Genomic DNA, 19735 nt, shown 5'->3' with positions numbered 1-19735 from the left:
GATGGTATCAGTTTATAAGGCACGTCTTGCTTACTGCTGTTACATAATGTGACAAGTGTAGTGATCCAAGACAACCACATTTTTGTAAAATAATTCAGCCTGGGAGGTCAGTATACATGTATTTAACAAGAAAATAAATAAGTCAAATAAAAGTTTGATAATACAAGCAAGTCACTGTTTCAGTAAATTCTGTGGCAATTCTTCTTTTGTTAATGTACTGATACAACAGTTCTTTTCAAAAAATTGATTCAATAGCTGGGAAGTAGTAACACCTTTACCTGAAATTGGCAACTTTCATCCACATATGGATGCCTGGAGTGAATGGAGAACATTGTCCCACACTGGAAGTGACTTCACTTTCTCTGGGGACCTTATGGATTGTGATTTCTTTCCCCTTTCCTTTGAAGACTTTAGTTTTCTTCTGAAAAGAAAGCAAAACATGCTATAAGGCATCTGGAGTTGCTTACTGTTTACCTATAAGGTTTTTATTTTGCTCCCTTTTTTGACCTAAGGAGATGGTAGAGCAAACTGTGACATTTTTATTATGAGTACTATTTTTTTTTTCAAAGCAAAATACAATGATTTAAGACCTGTATCACTTATACTTTACCTGAGAATTTTAACAGGATAGCCCATAATTTTGTTTTCTCCAAAAACCTGAGGTCTTCCACTTTTACCCCGTTAATCAGTGGTGTTAGTTTTAGTGCATCTGTCTGTAAGATCTGTATTTTGCTTTAAAAGGTGCAGTTTTAAGTAGGCTGACCAAAGTGTACAATGGATACCTATTTGCAGTTTTGATTTAAAAAATATATATATATTATGCAGAGTTCAGTCAGATGTCTTACTTTATCTTCTAAAAAGTATTCAACATTTATTGGATGCTAAGCCCTATTTTACAGCTTAATAGGTTGTTGTGGCTCCACCCACTAATAAAGAGCTTAACCCCTCCCCAAAGTAAATAAGAAAATTAACATTTTCATTGCAGTACTAAAAAAATGAAATATCACAACTTATTAAATGGCTGCATTTTGATTTAATATTAAGAGAGTCCATGTAGCCTAATTGCTATATAAGCATGCCAATGTTTAAATGCAGTAAAAAGGGAACACCCCTTATGATACACATTAAATCTTACATTTAAGCACATATACTTTCTTAAGGTGCAGTGTTTAGCTCTGGGACCAGAATCCTGGGTGTCTGTGTGAAGTCTGCGTATTCTGTGATATGTTTCCCTTGTTTTTTCTCTAGTTTTCCTCCTAAGGTCTGAAAAGACGTGGGTGTGTATTGGGTGGACTAGTGATTCTCAGCTGGCCCCGTGTGTAGATATGTGCATGACTGGATCCTGCAGCAGCCTAGGGCCCTCTTCAGGGATAGTTGAAATCTTGCACCGTATGCATCCAGAACGGCTCTGTCTACCCTGTGACCCAGAACTACATCGAGCGGGTTTGAGAATGTTAGGTTATGTTATACTTTATTTGAGCATTTCCCCTATACTTTCCAAGCACATTCTTTATTTCCATGTACTGTGGCACTGTGAAGAAGACAGAAGTGGAAAAGCCTTCTTCTGCACTAGTCCCAACAACAATTATAGCACTCTTGCTGATACAACAACAACATTTATTTATATAGCACATTTTCATACAAAAAGTAGCTCAAAGTGCTTTACATAATGAAGAAAAGAAGAATAAAAGACAAATAAGAAATTAAAATAAGACAACATTAGTTAACATAGAAAGGAGTAAGGTCCGATGGCCAGGGTGGACAGAAAAAACAAAAAAAAAACTCCAGAAGGCTGGAGAAAAAAATAAAATCTGTAGGGGTTCCAGGCCACGAGACCGCCCAGTCCCCTTTGGGCATTCTACCTAACATAAATGAAATAGTCCTCTTTGTAGTTAGGGTTCTCACGGAGTCACTTGATGCTGATGGTTATACAGACTTCTGGCTTTTAATCCATCCATCATTGTTGGAACATCATGGTGCTTTGGGTAGATGGTGGTGGCACAAGCCACCACCAATAGGACACCGGAAAAGAAAACAGAAGAGAGAGTAGGGGTTAGTACAAATTTTGAATGAATAGTTATTATAATGAATTGGATATACAGAGTGTCAGGATTAAATTACAGTGAAGTTATGAGAAGGCCATGTTAAAGTAATGTGTTTTCAGTAGTTTTTTAAAGTGCTCCACTGTATTAGCCTGGCGAATTCCTACTGGCAGGCTATTCCAGATTTTAGGTGCATAACAGCAGAAGGCCACCTCACCACTTCTTTTAAGTTTTGCTCTTGGAATTCTAAGGAGACACTCAGTTGAGGATCTGAGGTTGCGATTTGGAATATAAGGTGTCAGACATTCCGATATATAAGACGGGGCGAGATTATTTAAAGCTTTATAAACCATAAGCAGAATTTTAAAGTCAATTCTGAATGACACAGGTAACCAGTGTAGTGACATCAAAACTGGAGAAATGTGTTCGGATTTTCTTTTCCTGGTAAGGATTCTAGCAGCTGCATTCTGCACTAACTGCAAACGATTGATGTCTTTTTTGGGTAGTCCTGAGAGGAGTGCATTACAGTAATCTAGCCGACTAAAGACAAACGCATGAACTAATTTCTCTGCATCTTTCGATGATATAAGAGGTCTAACTTTTGCTATGTTCCTTAGGTGAAAAAATGCTGTCCTAGTGATTTTATTAATATGCGATTTAAAATTCAGATTACAATCAACGGTTACCCCTAAGCTTTTTACCTCCGATTTGACTTTTAATCCTAATGCATCCAGTTTATTTCTAATAGCCTCATTGTATCCATTATTGCCAATCACTAAGATTTCGTTTTTTTCTTTATTTAATTTGAGAAAGTTACTATTCATCCATTCTGAGATACAGGTTAGACATTGTGTTAGCGAATCAAGAGATTTGGGGTCATCAGGTGCTATTGATAAATACAGCTGTGTGTCATCAGCATAGCTGTGGTAGCTCACGTTATGTCCCGAGATAATCTGACCTAATGGAAGCATGTAGATTGAGAAGAGCAGCGGACCCAGGATAGAGCCTTGTGGAACACCATATAGAATATCATGTGTCTTTGAGTTATAATTACCACAACTAACAAAGAATTTTCTCCCTGCCAGGTAGGATTCAAACCAGTTTAAGACACTGCCAGAGAGGCCCACCCATTGACTAAGGCGATTCTTAAGAATATTATGATCAATAGTGTCAAATGCGGCACTCAAATCTAAGAGGATGAGAACAGATAAATGGCCTCTGTCTGCATTTACCCGCAAGTCATTTACTACTTTAACGAGTGCAGTTTCTGTGCTGTGATTTGTTCTAAAACCTGACTGAAATTTATCAAGAATAGCATGTTTATTGAGGTGCTCATTTAACTGCATAATGACTGCCTTCTCTAGAATTTTACTTAAGAAAGGCAGGTTAGAGATGGGTCTATAATTTTCAAGAGAAGAGGGGTCGAGATTATTTTTCTTAAGTAGGGGTTTAACTACCGCAGTCTTAAGACAGTCTGGGAAGACCCCCGTATCTAATGACGAATTTACTATGTCAAGAACATTATCAATAAGCACACCCGATACTTCTTTGAAAAAATTTGTTGGTATTGGGTCAAGGGCACAGGTGGATGGTTTCATTTGAGAAATTATTTTATGTAAATCAGGTAAATCTATCCTAGTGAAAGACTCTAATTTATTTATTATGGAGTACTGGGGTTTCGGGGGATCCTTAGTGTTGGGGAGATATACTATGTTATTTCTAATATCATTAATTTTTTGATTGAAAAATACAGCGATAGCCTCACAGGTTTTACTGATATAATGATGGTGATACTGATGATATAAAAGCCTTCCATATACAGTTAGGTCCATAAATATTTGGACAGAGACAACTTTTTTCTAATTTTGGTTCTGTACATTACTACAATGAATTTTAAAAGAAACAACTCAGATGCAGTTGAAGTGCAGACTTTCAGCTTTAATTCAGTGGGGTGAACAAAACGATTGCATAAAAATGTGAGGCAACTAAAGCATTTTTTTAACACAATCCCTTCATTTCAGGGGCTCAAAAGTAATTGGACAATTGACTCAAAGGCTATTTCATGGGCAGGTGTGGGCAAGTCCGTCATTATGTCATTATCAATTAAGCACATAAAAGGCCTGGAGTTGATTTGAGGTGTGGTGCTTGCATGTGAAAGATTTTGCTGTGAACAGACAACATGCAGTCAAAGGAGCTCTCCATGCAGGTGAAAGAAGCCATCCTTAAGCTACGAAAACAGAAAAAACCCATCTGAGAAAATACTACAATATTACGAGTGGCAAAATCTACAGTTTGGTACATCTTGAGAAAGAAAGCAGTCACTGGTGAACTCAGCAATGCAAAAAGACCTGGACGTCCACGGAAGACAACTGTGGTGGATGATCGCAGAATTATTTCCATGGTGAAGAGAAACCCCTTCACAACAGCCAACCAAATGAACAACACTCTCCAGGGGGTAGGCGTATTGATATCCAAGTCTACCATAAAGAGAAGACTGCATGAAAGTAAATACAGAGGGTGCACTGCAAGGTGCAAGCCACTCATAAGCCTCAGGAATAAAGGAATAAAGAACATCTAAAAAAAGCCAGCACAGTTGTGGAAAAACATTCTTTGGACAGATGAAACCAAGATCAACCTCTACCAGAATGATGGCAAGAAAAAAGTATGGAGAAGGCGTGGAACAGCTCATTATCCAAAGCGTACCACATCATCTGTAAAACACGGTGGAGGGAGTGTGATGGCTTGGGCGTGCATGGCTGCCAGTGGCACTGGGACACTAGTGTTTATTGATGATGTGACACAGGACAGAAGCAGCCGAATGAATTCTGAGGTGTTCAGAGATATACTGTCTGCTCAAATCCAGCTAAATGCAGTCAAATTGATTGGGCGGTGTTTCATGATACAGATGGACAACGACCCAAAACATACAGCCAAAGCAACCCAGGAGTTTATTAAAGCAAAGCAGTGGAAAATTCTTGAATGGCCAAGTCAGTCACCTGATCTTAACCCAATTGAGCATGCATTTCACTTGTTGAAGACTAAACTTCAGACAGAAAGGCCCACAAACAAACAGCAACTGAAAGCCGCTGCAGTAAAGGCCTGGCAGAGCATTAAAAAGGAGGAAACCCAGCATCTGGTGATGTCCATGAGTTCAAGACTTCAGGCTGTCGTTGCCAGCAAAGGGTTTTCAACCAAGTATTAGAAATGAACATTTTATTTCCAGTCATTTAATTTGTCCAATTACTTTTGAGCCCCTGAAATGAAGGGATTGTGTTAAAAAAATGCTTTAGTTGCCTCACATTTTTATGCAATCATTTTGTTCACCCCACTGAATTAAAGCTGAAAGTCTGCACTTCAACTGCATCTGAGTTGTTTCATTTAAAATTCATTGTGGTAATGTACAGAACCAAAATTAGAAAAAAGTTGTCTCTGTCCAAATATTTATGGACCTAACTGTAGTAACACTGATGTGAAATTATAAGTTCCACACAGTACTTTTCTGTAGAGCCTCCTTTTGGAATGACGTATCAAGTCCTTTGCCATTGTCGGGACACATCTACCAGCCAAACTTAAGGAAACATTTAACATTATGTAAAGGAGCCCAGCTTTATTAATTTGATTAGTTTTCTATGTATTTGTGGAAGCATTTGGTTAATTTCAAATATCTATGATATACAAGTACAAAATTAGTTACAAATGACCACTCCTGAATTATTTTTTGCTTCCGCAGTTTGAGTGGGCTTGGCAACATCCACATTCTTCACGGCGCCTTGGTCATGTGTCCCGGAAAACCAGGAAGGAGTCTAGCTTTGATTTTCACTGGCGGGTCGTTTCACATATGTTACAAGTGGCACCTTGGAAACGACTGCCTCTCACCGTGAGATGGTTGCGCCAGGAATATCGCCGTGATTTTGATCCAGCACTCCAGCCTCCTCTGCACATGCCAATAGCATTTGGAAGCGTCAGGGCCAAGAGGAACAAAACTTCAAGCCAAAGTGAAGATCAACAAGAAATGCAGGCGGACAGGGGAAAGTGTTACCTGTGTAAAGAAAAAATACAGGTGGGTTCAAGGTTAACTAATGCTTCCAGCTTTTATCAAAAAAGCTTGAAGTGGTGTACATTCTGTTTTGACATCTTAACAAATCTATGAAGCAGTTATGCAAATGAAAAAAGAAAATTCTAAACCTATTATTATGTTACACACTGAGCTATCTGGTTGTTAGGCAAACTTGCTTATTTGTGAATTGCACATTTGACTTTCAGAACAGCACAAACTCATGTAGTCAAGGATTCTACGAGGTGCTAGATGTGCTATTTAGGAATGTTGTACCATGTGAAAATAATTATGTTGCTCAGTTGTTGCACATTAGACGGTTGCAGTTTTGCTGTGAACGACCCTTTGCACCTCCTCCCATCAAATCCCAATAAAGCCCAATAAGTTTAAGATCCAGTGCAGACCACTGAAGTAATGAAATTTTGCAGTCATGTTCCCAGGACCATTTATTGATGACATGTGATTAATGACATTGTGCATTGTAACAATAGCAATATCCATCTGAGGGTTTATAAACCGTAGCAAATAATTGATTAACTTTGTCAGCAACAATGATCAGATATGCTTTGCATTTTATAAAAACATAAGCAATTTGACAAAGGAGAGGAGATCATCCAGTCTACCAAGCTTGTGCTAAGCTGTTTCAAAATTTCATCCAGGTACTTCTTAAAGATTGTCAATGTTTCTTCTTCCCCTGCATGGCTTGGTAGATTGTTCCAGATTCAGATGTCCTTCAGTGAGTATCAAGGACCCTAATATGTACCAGACAAACATTCCACACGCCATCAAACTACCACAACCAGGACTGCTGGCACCAAATAGGGCAACTTAGTAGATTCATGTTGTTTAGACAAAATTCTGATTCTTCCATCAGCATGATGAAGGAGATAGTGAGCTGTGCAAATCATTCAAGACTGATATTGTGGATAACTTCAACACAAAGTATGCTGACCCAGCCATTAATGACCTATTGGACATGGCCTCACTCATGGATCCAAGATTTAGAGCCTTATATGTAGCAAGTGACACGATTAACGATTAATGTATTGAAGCACAGTCTTGGAAGCAGAGCCTTACACAGCAGTGCCCACTGTGCCTAAGCATGTAGTCCAAGAAGGAGCAGAATTTGTGCTACAGACAGTTAAAAAGAAGTTACTTGCAAGCTTTATCAAGGAGAGCACAGCCACCAGCACCACACTGACACAGAAGGAGGCAATTAAAAATGAACTTTCCAGCTACCTGCAGTGTTAGTGTAGAGAGTAATACAGATCCTCTGAAATGGTGGAAAGAACATGAGGTTGTCTTCCCAGTGCTGAGCCAGCCTGCAAAGAAGTATCTTTGTGCACCAGCCACCTGTTCCTGTTTCGAAAGGGTTTTCAGTTGCAGTGGTAACGTTGTAACCTGCCACAGGGCATCTCTCAAGCCTGAAACTGTTGATTGGGTAGTATTTCTTGCACAAAACCTGTAGGAGATGAAATGGGCTATATCAGGGGTGGGCAAAGTCATTCCTGGAGGGCCGCAGTGGCTGCAGGTTTTTGCTCCAACCCAGTTGCTTAATAAGAAACACTTATTGCTCTAGAAACACTTCTGCTTCATTTTAGTTATCTCCCTCATTAAGATTTTGAACCCTTATTGCTTATTTAAGTCTTAAACAGCTGCATTCTTGGTTTTTAATCACTCCTAATTAGCAATAACATGCAAATGACAAAAGACACCAGCATTTCTCCATTTAGCTTGTTTTCATTTACACCTGTGTGTATTTATCACACACTATTTGGTTTAATTAAATACTTGGAAGGAAAGTGCAGAGAAAAAAGTGAAGTACTGAGAATTACTCATCTGTTTTAGACTTCAAATCATTTGGATGATATCCTTAGAAAGGAAAATAAATCTAGGATATGAGAATGACCTGATATGGCAGAGTTAAAGCACTAGCAAGCCATGCAATTAAATAATTGACAAGGATTGTTTTTTAATTAAGCAACTGGTTGGAACAAAAACCCGCAGCCACTGCGGCCCTCCAGGAATGACTTTGCCCACCCCTGGGCTATATCCACCTTAGAAGAAAACTTAATTTGTCAGAGCAAGTAGGCCTGTCTGCGGTGGGTTGGCACCCTGCCCGGGATTGGTTCCTGCCTTGTGCCCTGTGTTGGCTGGGATTGGCTCCAGCAGACCCCCGTGACCCTGTAGTTAGGAATATAGCGGGTTGGAGAATGGATGGATGGAAGTAGGCCTGTTATTTTTTTGTTTAAATTTTATTGTTAATTTGCACAGTTGTATATTTTGTTAAGCAGGAGAGGAAATCCTGTAAGTGCACAATATTTTAATCTATGTTAATGTGTTAAACAACTAAAAGAGCATTTTCAAAGGTAAGAGTACCCTAAGTTCTTGTCTATAAGCCGCGGCTTATCTAAGGAAAAAAGTTGTGAAAATGAAAAAATAGAATATCGGCTTATACATAAGTCCGGCTTATACATCCATCGCGGGGGTTGCGTTCCAGAGCCACCCGCGAAATAAGAAAATCCGCGAAGTAGAAACCATATGTTTATATGGTTATTTTTATATTGTCATGCTTGGGTCACAGATTTGCGCAGAAACACAGGAGGTTGTAGAGAGACAGGAACGTTATTCAAACACTGCAAACAAACATTTGTCTCTTTTTCAAAAGTTTAAACTGTGCTCCATGACAAGATAGAGATGACAGTTCTGTCTCACAATTAAAAGAGTGCAAACATATCTTCCTCTTCAAAGGTGTGTGTGTCACATAGATAGAGAAAACAATCTCTAGCAAACAAATCAATAGGGCTGTTTGGCTTTTAGGTATGCGAAGCACCGCGGCACAAAGCTGTTAAAGGCGGCAGCTCACACCCCCTCCGTCAGGAGCAGGAAGAGAGAGAGACAGAGTTTGTTTTTCAGTCAAAAATCAATACGTGCCCTTCGAGCTTTTAAGTATGCGAAGCACTGTGTAGCATGTCTTTTCAGGAATCAGCTTTACAAAAGATAGCAACGTGAAGATAATCTTTCAGCATTTTTAGACGAGCGTCCGTATCGTCTAGGTGTGCGAACAGCCCCCCTGCTCAATCCCCATATGTCAGGATCACAGATAGGCAGCGCAAGAGTGAGAGAAAAGTAAGCAATCTAGCTTCTCAGCCATCTGCCAATAGCGTCCCTTGTATGAAATCAACTGGGCAAACCAACTGAGGAAGCATGTACCAGAAATTAAAAGACACATTGTCCGCAGAAATCCGCGAACCAGCAAAAAATTTGCGATATATATTTAAATATGCTTACATATAAAATCACAATTTAAATGACCGCTACGCGTGCGTGTTGACTCGGCGACGCCCAGAGCAGAAAGAATGCGCTGCGGCCGCTCCAACCGCGCCATGTGGGGAGTGAGAGAGACGCCAATATCTCACACTCTCTCCCCCCTTAAAGAAATTAAATGGGTGCGAGTGAGACCACTGACCTCCCTCCCTTCTATTAGTTATAGATTATAGTACGTTCGGCTTATCCATGAGTCTGGCTTATCTATGATACGATTTTATTTTAAAAATTCGTATGATTTTTGGTCTCCGGCTTATACATGAGTCCGGCTTATAGACAAGAACCTAGGGTATTTTATATTTAATACAGGAAATTTCTGTTTTTTCATGTACATGTTGATACCTTGTGAACCTGTATACTTTCTAACAGGTGAGGAAACCCTGTCAGCCTGCTTGCATTTTATTTTGATATCAGTGTATTTTAATAAAAATGTTTGTGACATCTCATGTGTGGCTTTGACATACAACTGAACATTTAGCCACCTTCATAGAAGATACCAAGATATATATTGCGTATTGCTATTCAGTCTAAAAATACCAAGATACAGTGATCCCTCGCTATATCGCGCTTCGCCTTTCGTGGCTTCACTCCATCGCGGATTTTATATGTAAGCATATTTAAATATATATCGTGGATTTTTTGCTGGTTCGCGTATTTCTGCGGACAATGGGTCTTTTAATTTCTGGTACATGCTTCCTCAGTTGGTTTGCCCAGTTGATTTCATACAAGGGACGCTATTGGCAGATGGCTGAGAAGTTCGATTGCTTACTTTTCTCTGTCTCTCTTGCGCTGACTTTCTCTGATCCTGACGTATGGGGATTGAGCACGGGTGCTGTTCGCACACCTAGACGATACGGACGCTCGTCTAAAATGCTGAAAGATTATCTTCACGTTGGCTACCTTCTGTGCTGCTGCTTCCTGAAACGACATGCTGAACGGTGCTTCGCATACTTAAAAGCACGAAGGGCACGTATTGATTTTTTTATCTGTCTCTCTCTCTCTCTCTCTCTGTCTGCTCCTCACGGAGGGGGTGTGAGCTGCCACCTTCAACAGCTTCGCATACTTAAAAGCCAAACAACCCTATTGATTTGTTTGCTCCTTTGTAGAGGAAGATATGTTTGCATTCTTTTAATTGTGAGACTGAACTGTCATCTCTGTCTTGTCATGGAGCACAGTTTAAACTTTTGAAAAAGAGACAAATGTTTGTTTGCAGTGTTTGAACAACGTTCCTGTCTCTCTACAACCTCCTGTGTTTCTGTGCAAATCTGTGACCCAAGCATGACAATATAAAAATAACCATATAAACATATGGTTTCTACTTCGCGGATTTTCTTATTTCGCGGGTGGCTCTGGAACGCAACCCCCGCGATGGAGGAGGGATTACTGTATAGTTTTTGTAAAAGTTTGTGAATTTGTGAAAACTGTGAATTTGTGAAATTTCACATATTTGTCTGCTGGTGCAGTAGGATATTGCAGTGAGTCCAAGCCTAGTACTGTTGCTTTGGATGCAGATGTTTACAAAGTGGTGCACAAATACATGATTCATAGCTTTCATTATTGCCACTATTCATCTTTTCCATTTACTTATGTCTCCTGCATTTTGAGTATTGATGACAAATCACATCTTCCAATTAGGTCTTGATTTTCAAAAGATTCTCTGATATTGTAAATGTTTTTTTATCACAAAATAGCAATAAAATGAATAAAATATTCATTTTTTTATTCAAATAATTTGATAAATTTTGTTTTATCAAATTGAATTGAAAATAATCACAGTAACTCTCCGTTTCCCTTGAACATCAAAACAACACTCCATATTATTTCACAGAATGTAAAAACAAAGACTTGTTTGCCTCCAAAAGGTAGAGGAATGATACTTGTGTTTAAACCAGAGCATGTTTTTGAATTGAAAACCCGTTTCTCTCTTTGTTCTTACTTACTGTAAGTGCGCTTCACCATCATTCATAGGAACATTGTCTATGGTTTATTTCACAATATTTTATCCAAAATACATTTCTTTGAAAAATTATGTGAGTATAAAACTGGAGACCTGACATGGATTATGTGTCATAAGTAATTTAAAATTGTTTTCATGGACTTTGTAATGTGTTTTGCTGTTGTTCAGTGTGGGCTTTGTTGAAGTCTACAGTATCAGGAATCTTATTAGCATTTTTTTCCACATAAACCTGTGATTAAAAGAATTATTGGCCATTACTACAAACAGTGTAGGTTAAGTGAGTAAATATGCAAAAAGGGATTATCATTTTCAGGTGGAGTATTCTTTTAAGCCTGGCAGGCAATTGGCAGAAAAATCTGCTACACTCTCCTACTGCAAATAAATTGTGTCTTGTGTAATACAAGACATTTTTATTTTGTTGCAATAAACACTTTAACATATTTAGTGTTAACACTGAGCATGACTCTTTCCCAGATTTTTATACAATTATGGTTAAGCCCAAGTCAGATTCTGCATGACATGTAATGATACCCTTTATAATGTTATGCCCAAATAACTCACAGGACAATATTCTGCTCCCATCTAATGAATGAAATAACATCATGCTGCAACAAACCATGACAATTTCTGTGCTTTCTGCCATTTTATGGTAACTCAAAGGTCACTCTTCAGTAGAGCCTACAACAAAAAACACAATAGCAGACAAAATGGTGTAAAGGCGCTGCGCATTGGCGCAGTGGGTAGCACTGCTGCCTCGCAGTTGGGAGACCTGGAGATCTGGGGACCTGGGTTCGCTTCCCAGGTCCTCCCTGCGTGGGGTTTGCATGTTCTGCCCGTGTCTGCGTGGGTTTCCTCCGGGCGCACCGGTTTCCTCCCACAGTCCAAAGACATGCAGGTTAGGTGGATTGGCGATTCTAAATTGGCCCTAGTGTGTGCTTGGTGTTTGTGTGTGTCCTGCAGTGGGTTGGCACCCTGCCCGGGATAGGTTCCTGCCTTGTGCCCCGTGTTGGCTGGGATTGGCTCCAGCAGACCCCCGTGACCCTGTGTTCGGATTCAGCGGGTTGGAAAATGGATGGATGGATGGATGGTGTAAAGGCAGTTTTAGAACAAAATGAAACTTAACCATTGTTCAAATTGAGTGATAGTAATGACAATGTAAATTGGTCATTAGATGTTGACACGGATAGTGAAAGCGATGCATACAGCACTGTGTAACTGAACCATCATAAAATGCCTGAGGAATTTGGTCATGTGAAGATTCACAGTGGTGTGATAGTAACTGCGTGGCAAGAAAACAAAATGATCACGATCTAGTGCAAGGACAAGAAACATGATAGCCCCCTAAGCGTTGTTCACAGTGCAGCAACTGTCAATATTCGTTTTAGGAAAAATGTGGAAGCCGCTAAGCCTTGTGCCATGGTAGTCTGCAATAACATAATGGGAATGGGCAACATCGATCCTGCGGATCATGCGCTGGGATTCTATCCTCTTAATTGTAAGCTACAGAAGAAATATTATAAGAGAAGCATGCAAAGAAATGCACTTCTACTTTTTTTCACGTAATAACAGTTTTGTTATTAATAACAATTTAGCATTTTTGGCTTGTTTTTCCCAGGTTAAACATAGCACTAAGGCTTTTAAAAGTGTAAGCAGTTAATCACTGTTTAATTTTGCTTTTTTTTTTTTTTTTTCTAAAAATGTTTAAACAGTTTTTTTTTTTTAATCCATCTGTAGACGCCCACCCATTCAATTACCTGCTTCCTGCCATCTTGCTCTATGATAAGCCATGTGATCTGTCTGGCAAAGGAGTTTCTGAAATATGAACCAGGACATCTTATTCCCATTGAAGGAAATTGCCCGAGGTGAGTATCTGAATGGCTGCTTGCCATGAATTGAATATTGTAAATATGCCTTTATAATCATTTATATAACGCTTTTATCAACCAACTGCCTCTATAGTTACTATAGGTACCTATAGGTAAATTACATTGTTTTTATTTTTTAATTCATATATTTTTTTGTCTTAAAGTTGTAAAAACCAGGTTCTGTGGGGAAATCTTATCCGACATAAGAAGGGATGTTATGGAGACCTAGAGGAAATTGCATCTTCTCAGGTATCTTGAAAAAAAAATTATATAATAAAAAATGTTTGTCCTTTTTAACTATTACAAATAGGATACAAAAGATCTTTTAGAACAGTGGCATTAAAACTTTTTTTAATTTGAGACCAAGTGTGCCCTGTAATAGACCTGCCTCAGGTTTGGTGCACAGGTAGGCTTCCACTTCATGTGACATGAAATAGGACAAAGTGGATACAGAACATAAATGAATGGATAGGTAATATCTCATAAACTGTCCACCCAGAGAGGAACATTATGATTACAATGTTTGAAAGAGGAAGAAGCAAAAAAAAACAAGTAATCTGCTTATTTAGTGAGATAATTGAGTTAACACTTAGATAAACACTTCTAAATAGGGTTGTTATGGGTCATCTTGAAATTTCTCTATTATGATTTTTCTGAACTTAAGATTTTGAGCTAGTTATTATTTATTTCACTTTAACATTTAAGAAGCACAGTGCCTGAACAATCTTATCAGGAAAGCCTGTTCAATCACAGGGCAAACCCTGGACACAATGGAAGCCTCCTGGAGGCTCTCTATTGTAGCACTTTAGCCACAGGCTCATTCTGCCACGGTGTGCTAATAAGCACCTCAGAAGTTCTTTTCGGCCCACTGCTATTAGGCGATTCAGTGCTTCTACTCAATGTACTTATGTTTATGTTTATTTAATTATTTATTTATAGATTGATCCATACATTCATTGGGTGATTATCTGTCCTGTGAATCTGTGTCCTTGTTTTTATGTTTTTTGCTGCTGTATGCATCTGAATTTTCCCATGGGATTACTTTATCTAATTGATCTAATCTAATAATGCAATGGTGTTTGAGAAGTCCATCTATAACAGAAGCTGCCGTTTTGTGGAAAAATACTTTGAAATCTGTGTTTTCAATTTATTCAGATACAGTGGATTCAGTAAGTATTCAGACCCCTTTACTTTCCGCACACCTTACTGTGTTGTAGATTTAATTTTAAATAGATAAATTTGCCCTTTCACAATTCACACTTGATTAAAAAAAAGTGTGGGGGGGCATGAAGTCCTAGAAACTCACTGTATGCCTCTGAGACCAGATTGTGGTGAGGCATCGATCAGGGCAAGGGGTTCAAGCCATTTCTAAAGCTTTGACTTTTCCCAGAAGTACAGTGGCCTCAATAATTGTGAAATGGAAAATGTTTAGAACCACAGGGACTCTAGTTGGCCATCTGGTCAAACTGAACAAAAGGGCAGGAAAGGTCTTAGACAAAGAGGTGACTAAGAACCCAGTGGTCAGTTTAACAAAGTTTCAGAAGTCCTTTGCAGGAGAGCAGATGGACAACTGTCTTAGTCACATTGCATCAATCAGGCATTTATGAAAGAGAGACTAGATGGAAGCCACTGTTCATTACAATTAAAGGACTCTGAAAAGGAGAAGAAAGATTCTCTGATCGGATGAGACAAAGCTTGAACTCTTCAAGCAGAACTCCAGGCACGATGGAAAAGATCAGGCACTGTTCATCATCTGCCTAATAAGATCTCTATAGTGAACCACGGTGGTGACAGCATCATACTTACGGGGTGCTTTAAAGTGGCTGGGACAGAGAGACTGATCATAGTTGAAGTTTTGATGAATGCATCTGAATACAGCAAGGGCCTTGAAAAAAAACCTGCTTCGGAGTACACACAACCTTAGATGGGGGAACATTTCACCCAAAACATACAGCTCAGACAGTACTGCAGTGGCTTTAGGACAAATCTCTGTCTTTCCTTGACTAGCCAAGCTAAAGCTAAAGCTTAAACCTAAAACCTAAACCCCATAGAACATTTGTGGGGAGACGTAAAGATGACAGTTTGGATGGAAAACATCTCTAATGGACCTTAAGAGGATTTTCCACGAAGAATGGGATAAACTGCCCAAATCCAGGTGGGCAAAGCTTTTAGAAACTTATCCAAGAAAACTTGAAGCTGTATTTGCTGCCAAAGGGGATTCTACAAAGTATTAAATTAAGCGAGTCAATACTTATGTGAATGAGAGATTGTACTTTTTGTTTTCTAATAATGTGCAGATCTTTTCACTTTGTCATTATGGGTTAAGTTTAAATTGATAGGAGAATGTGGCAAATTTAACAATTTAAAGGGCAATCTACAGAACAAAGCAAAGTGGTCTGAATATTTCTGAATCCACTGCATTAAAATCTGTATAGCAGGTGAGTATTACATTGCATTAGCACAAACTCTGTATAAGTTACAAGAAAGCCTCAGCTTATAAGATATTGCGTGTTTTCCACAAGAAGAATTTTCTACTCTCTCTATGAATTTCTTTATAAACAAAGTGAAGAATGTGGAATTTCCACTAGACTCGTCATGTGTAGATCATTCGTAATACCAAAAAAGTAATTCAGATTGGATACAGGGTCAGACTATTTTTGTAGCCTTGATGGAACTGACAATGCTGACCATTTTCTTTGTCACCTGTTTTGTCCCTGGAGCTTTCTTGTGCATCAGGCAGTGCATTCACACAGGAAGGCGAATAACTGCTGTGGCAGGCGGCTGGGGCCCATGCCCAGTCGGGAGGCCCCTGCAGCATATGTTCCGGGGAAGCAAGGATGGGAAACCCGGTATCTCCCCCTGGATGCTAGATGGCATCTTCCCTGGGTTGCAGTGGTGCCTCAGACTCCCCCAGGGCTTCATGGGGGTTGGAGTGTTGTGCAGACCTGTTGGGTTCCACAGGTGCCGCCAGGGGGTGCTGCACCTAGAGCTGCTGGACCCTGTCGCCACACCCGGATGTGCAGCCAGATGTCGGCAATCAAGCACCAAGAGCACTTCCGGGTGCCCACAAAAAGGAGCCAGCAACCACCAATCAGCAGCCAGAGTTGGGTGGAGGAGGACAAGGTTGCCTAGGAGGAGTGTGGTGTTTTGGTGTGTTTGTTTTACACTTGGGATTGTGTTGTGCCTGTGGGGATTACGGGGAAGATGTGCCTCACAGGTGAAGAAAAACAAAAGTTTATTTATTTTATACGTGCCTCCAGTGTGAATCTGTGTTGGGTCAGGTGCCTATATAGCGCCTTTTGTTGCACTGCTTTGACTGGCCCACTGTATTTATCAGTCATCATCTATCCAGGGGTCGCCAACTCTGGTCCTGGAGGACCACCGTGGCTGCAGGTTTTCATGCTAACCCTGTTTTTAATGAGTGCCCTGTTTTTCTTGCTAATTAACTTTTTTGTGAATTCATTTTATTTGAATTGCTTTTTTAAGATTTGTTCACCTGAATTTCTTTATTGTTCCTCTGAATTACTTCATTTCTTTCCTTAAATGGCACCCAAACAGAAATTAAATATGAAGTGAGTGAGCCACCAGAAGACCAACTAAGTCAGGGCCTCAAACTCCAACCAATTTCACTCCAACCAGTTCCTTAATTAGGCACAGATTCTTGTTGTTAATTAAACTCTTTCTTTAATTCCATGGCTTGTGGCGCAGACATTTCCAAAATTGTTGATTTTCCCTTTCTAAGAGCACTGTTAAAATGTTTTGGGGACCTGAGTAGATCAACATTCCTGAGACCTCCATCTTTCTTTATTGTCAGATACTGTATGATGGACACCAGTTGTTTTGTGTCATTTTGTGGCTCATTATTGTTTAGCTGCTAATTAAGGAAAACGAAACAAGGGGTCTGAGTCTTCAAGAGCAAGTCAATTAAAATTAGTTCAAAAGAAGTTAATTAGGAGCAAAAACAGGACACTCATTAAGAAAGGGGTTAGAATGAAAACCTGTAGACACGGTGGTCCTCCAGGACCAGAGTTGGCGACCCTTGATCTATACTGTCCTTCTATTCTAATTTTCTATTTATTAATGAATTTAGCATAAATCCTCAATTGTGTCATTTATGTACCTCTGTGAAATAACCTTTGTTAATATATATCTTCTTTAAGTGTCCTGTAAGGCTTTAGTAGAGGTTTTATAAAGATTATCCCAAAACTTCCCATTTGCAAAGAGGCACTATTTCAGTAGTTTTTATTGTATACTCTGAGAATGACTGCTGCCTTTAAGTGAAGAATGCAATCCACCCTCTCTTAAGACTAGGTTCACACTGCAACTAAAAGTGACTCAATTCTCTTTTGTTTAACTGTTCAAATTAATTTTGCAATGTATAATATTGAAAAAAATATTATTTTTTATAATATCTATATGTTTTTTTCTTAGAGTCACTGGGCAGATGATTTGTAGTTCTGAAAATCTTACAGCTGAAGATTGGCCAGATCTCATGTGAGCTGAGAATTTGGACACAGAGAGGTGGCAGTGCATTCAGGAAGAATATTAACTTCTGCACAACATGTCTTTCTCCACTGCCAGTACCTTGCACCACATAAATATGGTGGTTTCTGTTTCTGTGCTGCACAAGACTGTATCTTTTCTTACATTCTTTTTAATACTACCTCTGGAATAACCATGAAACATTTTCCTTTCAAAATGTGAATGAATTTTGTTGAACTGGGCACAATGTTTTAAATTTTTTTCACAATAATGGCAATGACAAATGATATTGTATTTATATTTGTTAAAGTTGAGTCTTTAATGCTTAATAAGAGTAGCTTATACAATATCTGTCCATTTTTAATAACTATTTTAATGACATGTCTCTTAATTTCCCATTTCTTAAAAATGTAAATGATGGAAAACCTTTATAAATACGTGGGATGGCAGATAAAAGTATATCTTCAAACCAATTTTTATATATATAAAGCAATCATTGGCTTTATCTTTTTATCTTACAAAAATGTATGAATGCCTCATTTGATAGACTACCAGGATTTAGGATAATTGTTCTATATGAAATCAGTTTTAATTGCTAACTTTAAAATATGTACAGTTTAAATGTAAAATCATGGCATGAAGTTTGTATTTAAATATTCACAAAAAATAATTGAATAAAAAAAGGTTGCTTATGCTTAGTGACTGCAAAGTCTTAGAAAAAATGTCTTTTTGAGTCTTCAACAAATATATAATTTTAATGTTTTTTCTTTTTTGTCTGTAAATGGTTTTTATAACAAAATTAACTACTTTCCTTTTATACAGTGTATCTATTTATCAGAGAAATTTAATAAAAAAGTAAAAATGAAAATAGCACATTTTATTTTTCTTTAATTTTGTAATCCATCCATCCATCCATTTTCCAACCCGCTGAATCCGAACACAGGGTCACAGAGGGTCTGCTGGAGCCAATCCCAGCCAACACAGGGCACAAGGCAGGAACCAATCCCGGGCAGGGTGCCAACCCACCGCAGGACATAATTTTGTAATGCCTTAGAAAACCTAAATAAAATCTTTTCTGATGGATGTCAAATTGAAAGCTTGTGTACCACTAGCCAGCCAGGCCAGCTCATGGAGGTGAATAGTTCATCATGCTGCATTTATAAAATGTCCTATATATTTATGAACATCAATTTAAATTTTAAGCAAATACTTTTCCCAGTTATTTGTTAGGTGAGGAAATTAACAGGGACCTGATAATTTGATATTATCCTGATACATAGGGCACAACAGGATTATATTTATTACATGTTTTAACAAATTAATTATTGTGGTACATTTCTGCAATGTGTGTTTCTCGTTATTTTATTGAAATAAAGTTTAAATTGTGTGCCTATAGACAAATCTGTGTTATGAGGTTTTCTTAATGATATACTACAGCAGATTAACTCTGTTCATCCCACTTAACATTTTGTAAGTATTGAAATATACCTCAGGTCTATCATCAGTTTCCACAGGTAAGACTGGGAATGCTCAATTATAGTACATGATATACTCTGTGGTACACCATTTAAATTTAGATCTGGACAAATCCTTGGGAGGTGAGCCTGTATCAAGCAATAACTGAAATTACTATGTTTTATTTTTAAACTATTGTTTAAATGGAAAGCACTGTGCATTTTAAATTCTTGGGTGTTTATGAGGCTCGTATGAACTGCGTCTGCTTGTTTGATTAGATCATCCTGACTTCATTTGTTCCAGCACAAAATTTAGAAATGAGATGTGACATTAACTTTTTTGTTCCCGGATTTTTTAAATATAAGATATCTTGAACCAGACATTTACCCAAGACTTTTAATCTGTTTAACTATTTTTGAAGCTTTAAATTATGTTAAACCATAAGGTTGTTCAAAAGAATATACCATTCATCTGTGTGCCGATTGGCATAATTGAAATGTTTCTTAAACTGTGCTATATAAATGAACTAATTAAAGGTACTGTTCAGTTAAAA

General features: G+C 38.4%; 1 protein-coding gene across 1 annotated transcript in view; it reads left to right on the top strand.

Annotated features, from left to right (window-relative positions):
* slx1b (SLX1 homolog B, structure-specific endonuclease subunit) overlaps positions 1 to 19735 on the top strand; it is a 28887-nt gene extending 9152 nt beyond the window's left edge. Inside the window, exons 4-7 of the mRNA XM_028798472.2 lie at positions 5773 to 6102; positions 13115 to 13242; positions 13410 to 13494; positions 17677 to 19735. Coding sequence (XP_028654305.1) covers positions 5773 to 6102; positions 13115 to 13242; positions 13410 to 13494; positions 17677 to 17700 — 567 coding nt within the window. The 3' untranslated portion in view covers positions 17701 to 19735. The remainder of the gene's footprint in view (positions 1 to 5772; positions 6103 to 13114; positions 13243 to 13409; positions 13495 to 17676) is intronic.

This window comes from Erpetoichthys calabaricus, chromosome 3 (genome assembly GCF_900747795.2).
Source record: "Erpetoichthys calabaricus chromosome 3, fErpCal1.3, whole genome shotgun sequence".
In the NCBI taxonomy this organism is placed as follows: Eukaryota; Metazoa; Chordata; class Cladistia; order Polypteriformes; family Polypteridae; genus Erpetoichthys; species Erpetoichthys calabaricus.
The sequence above is the reverse complement of the archived record's forward strand: the minus strand, read 5'-3'. Positions and strand labels throughout refer to the sequence as shown.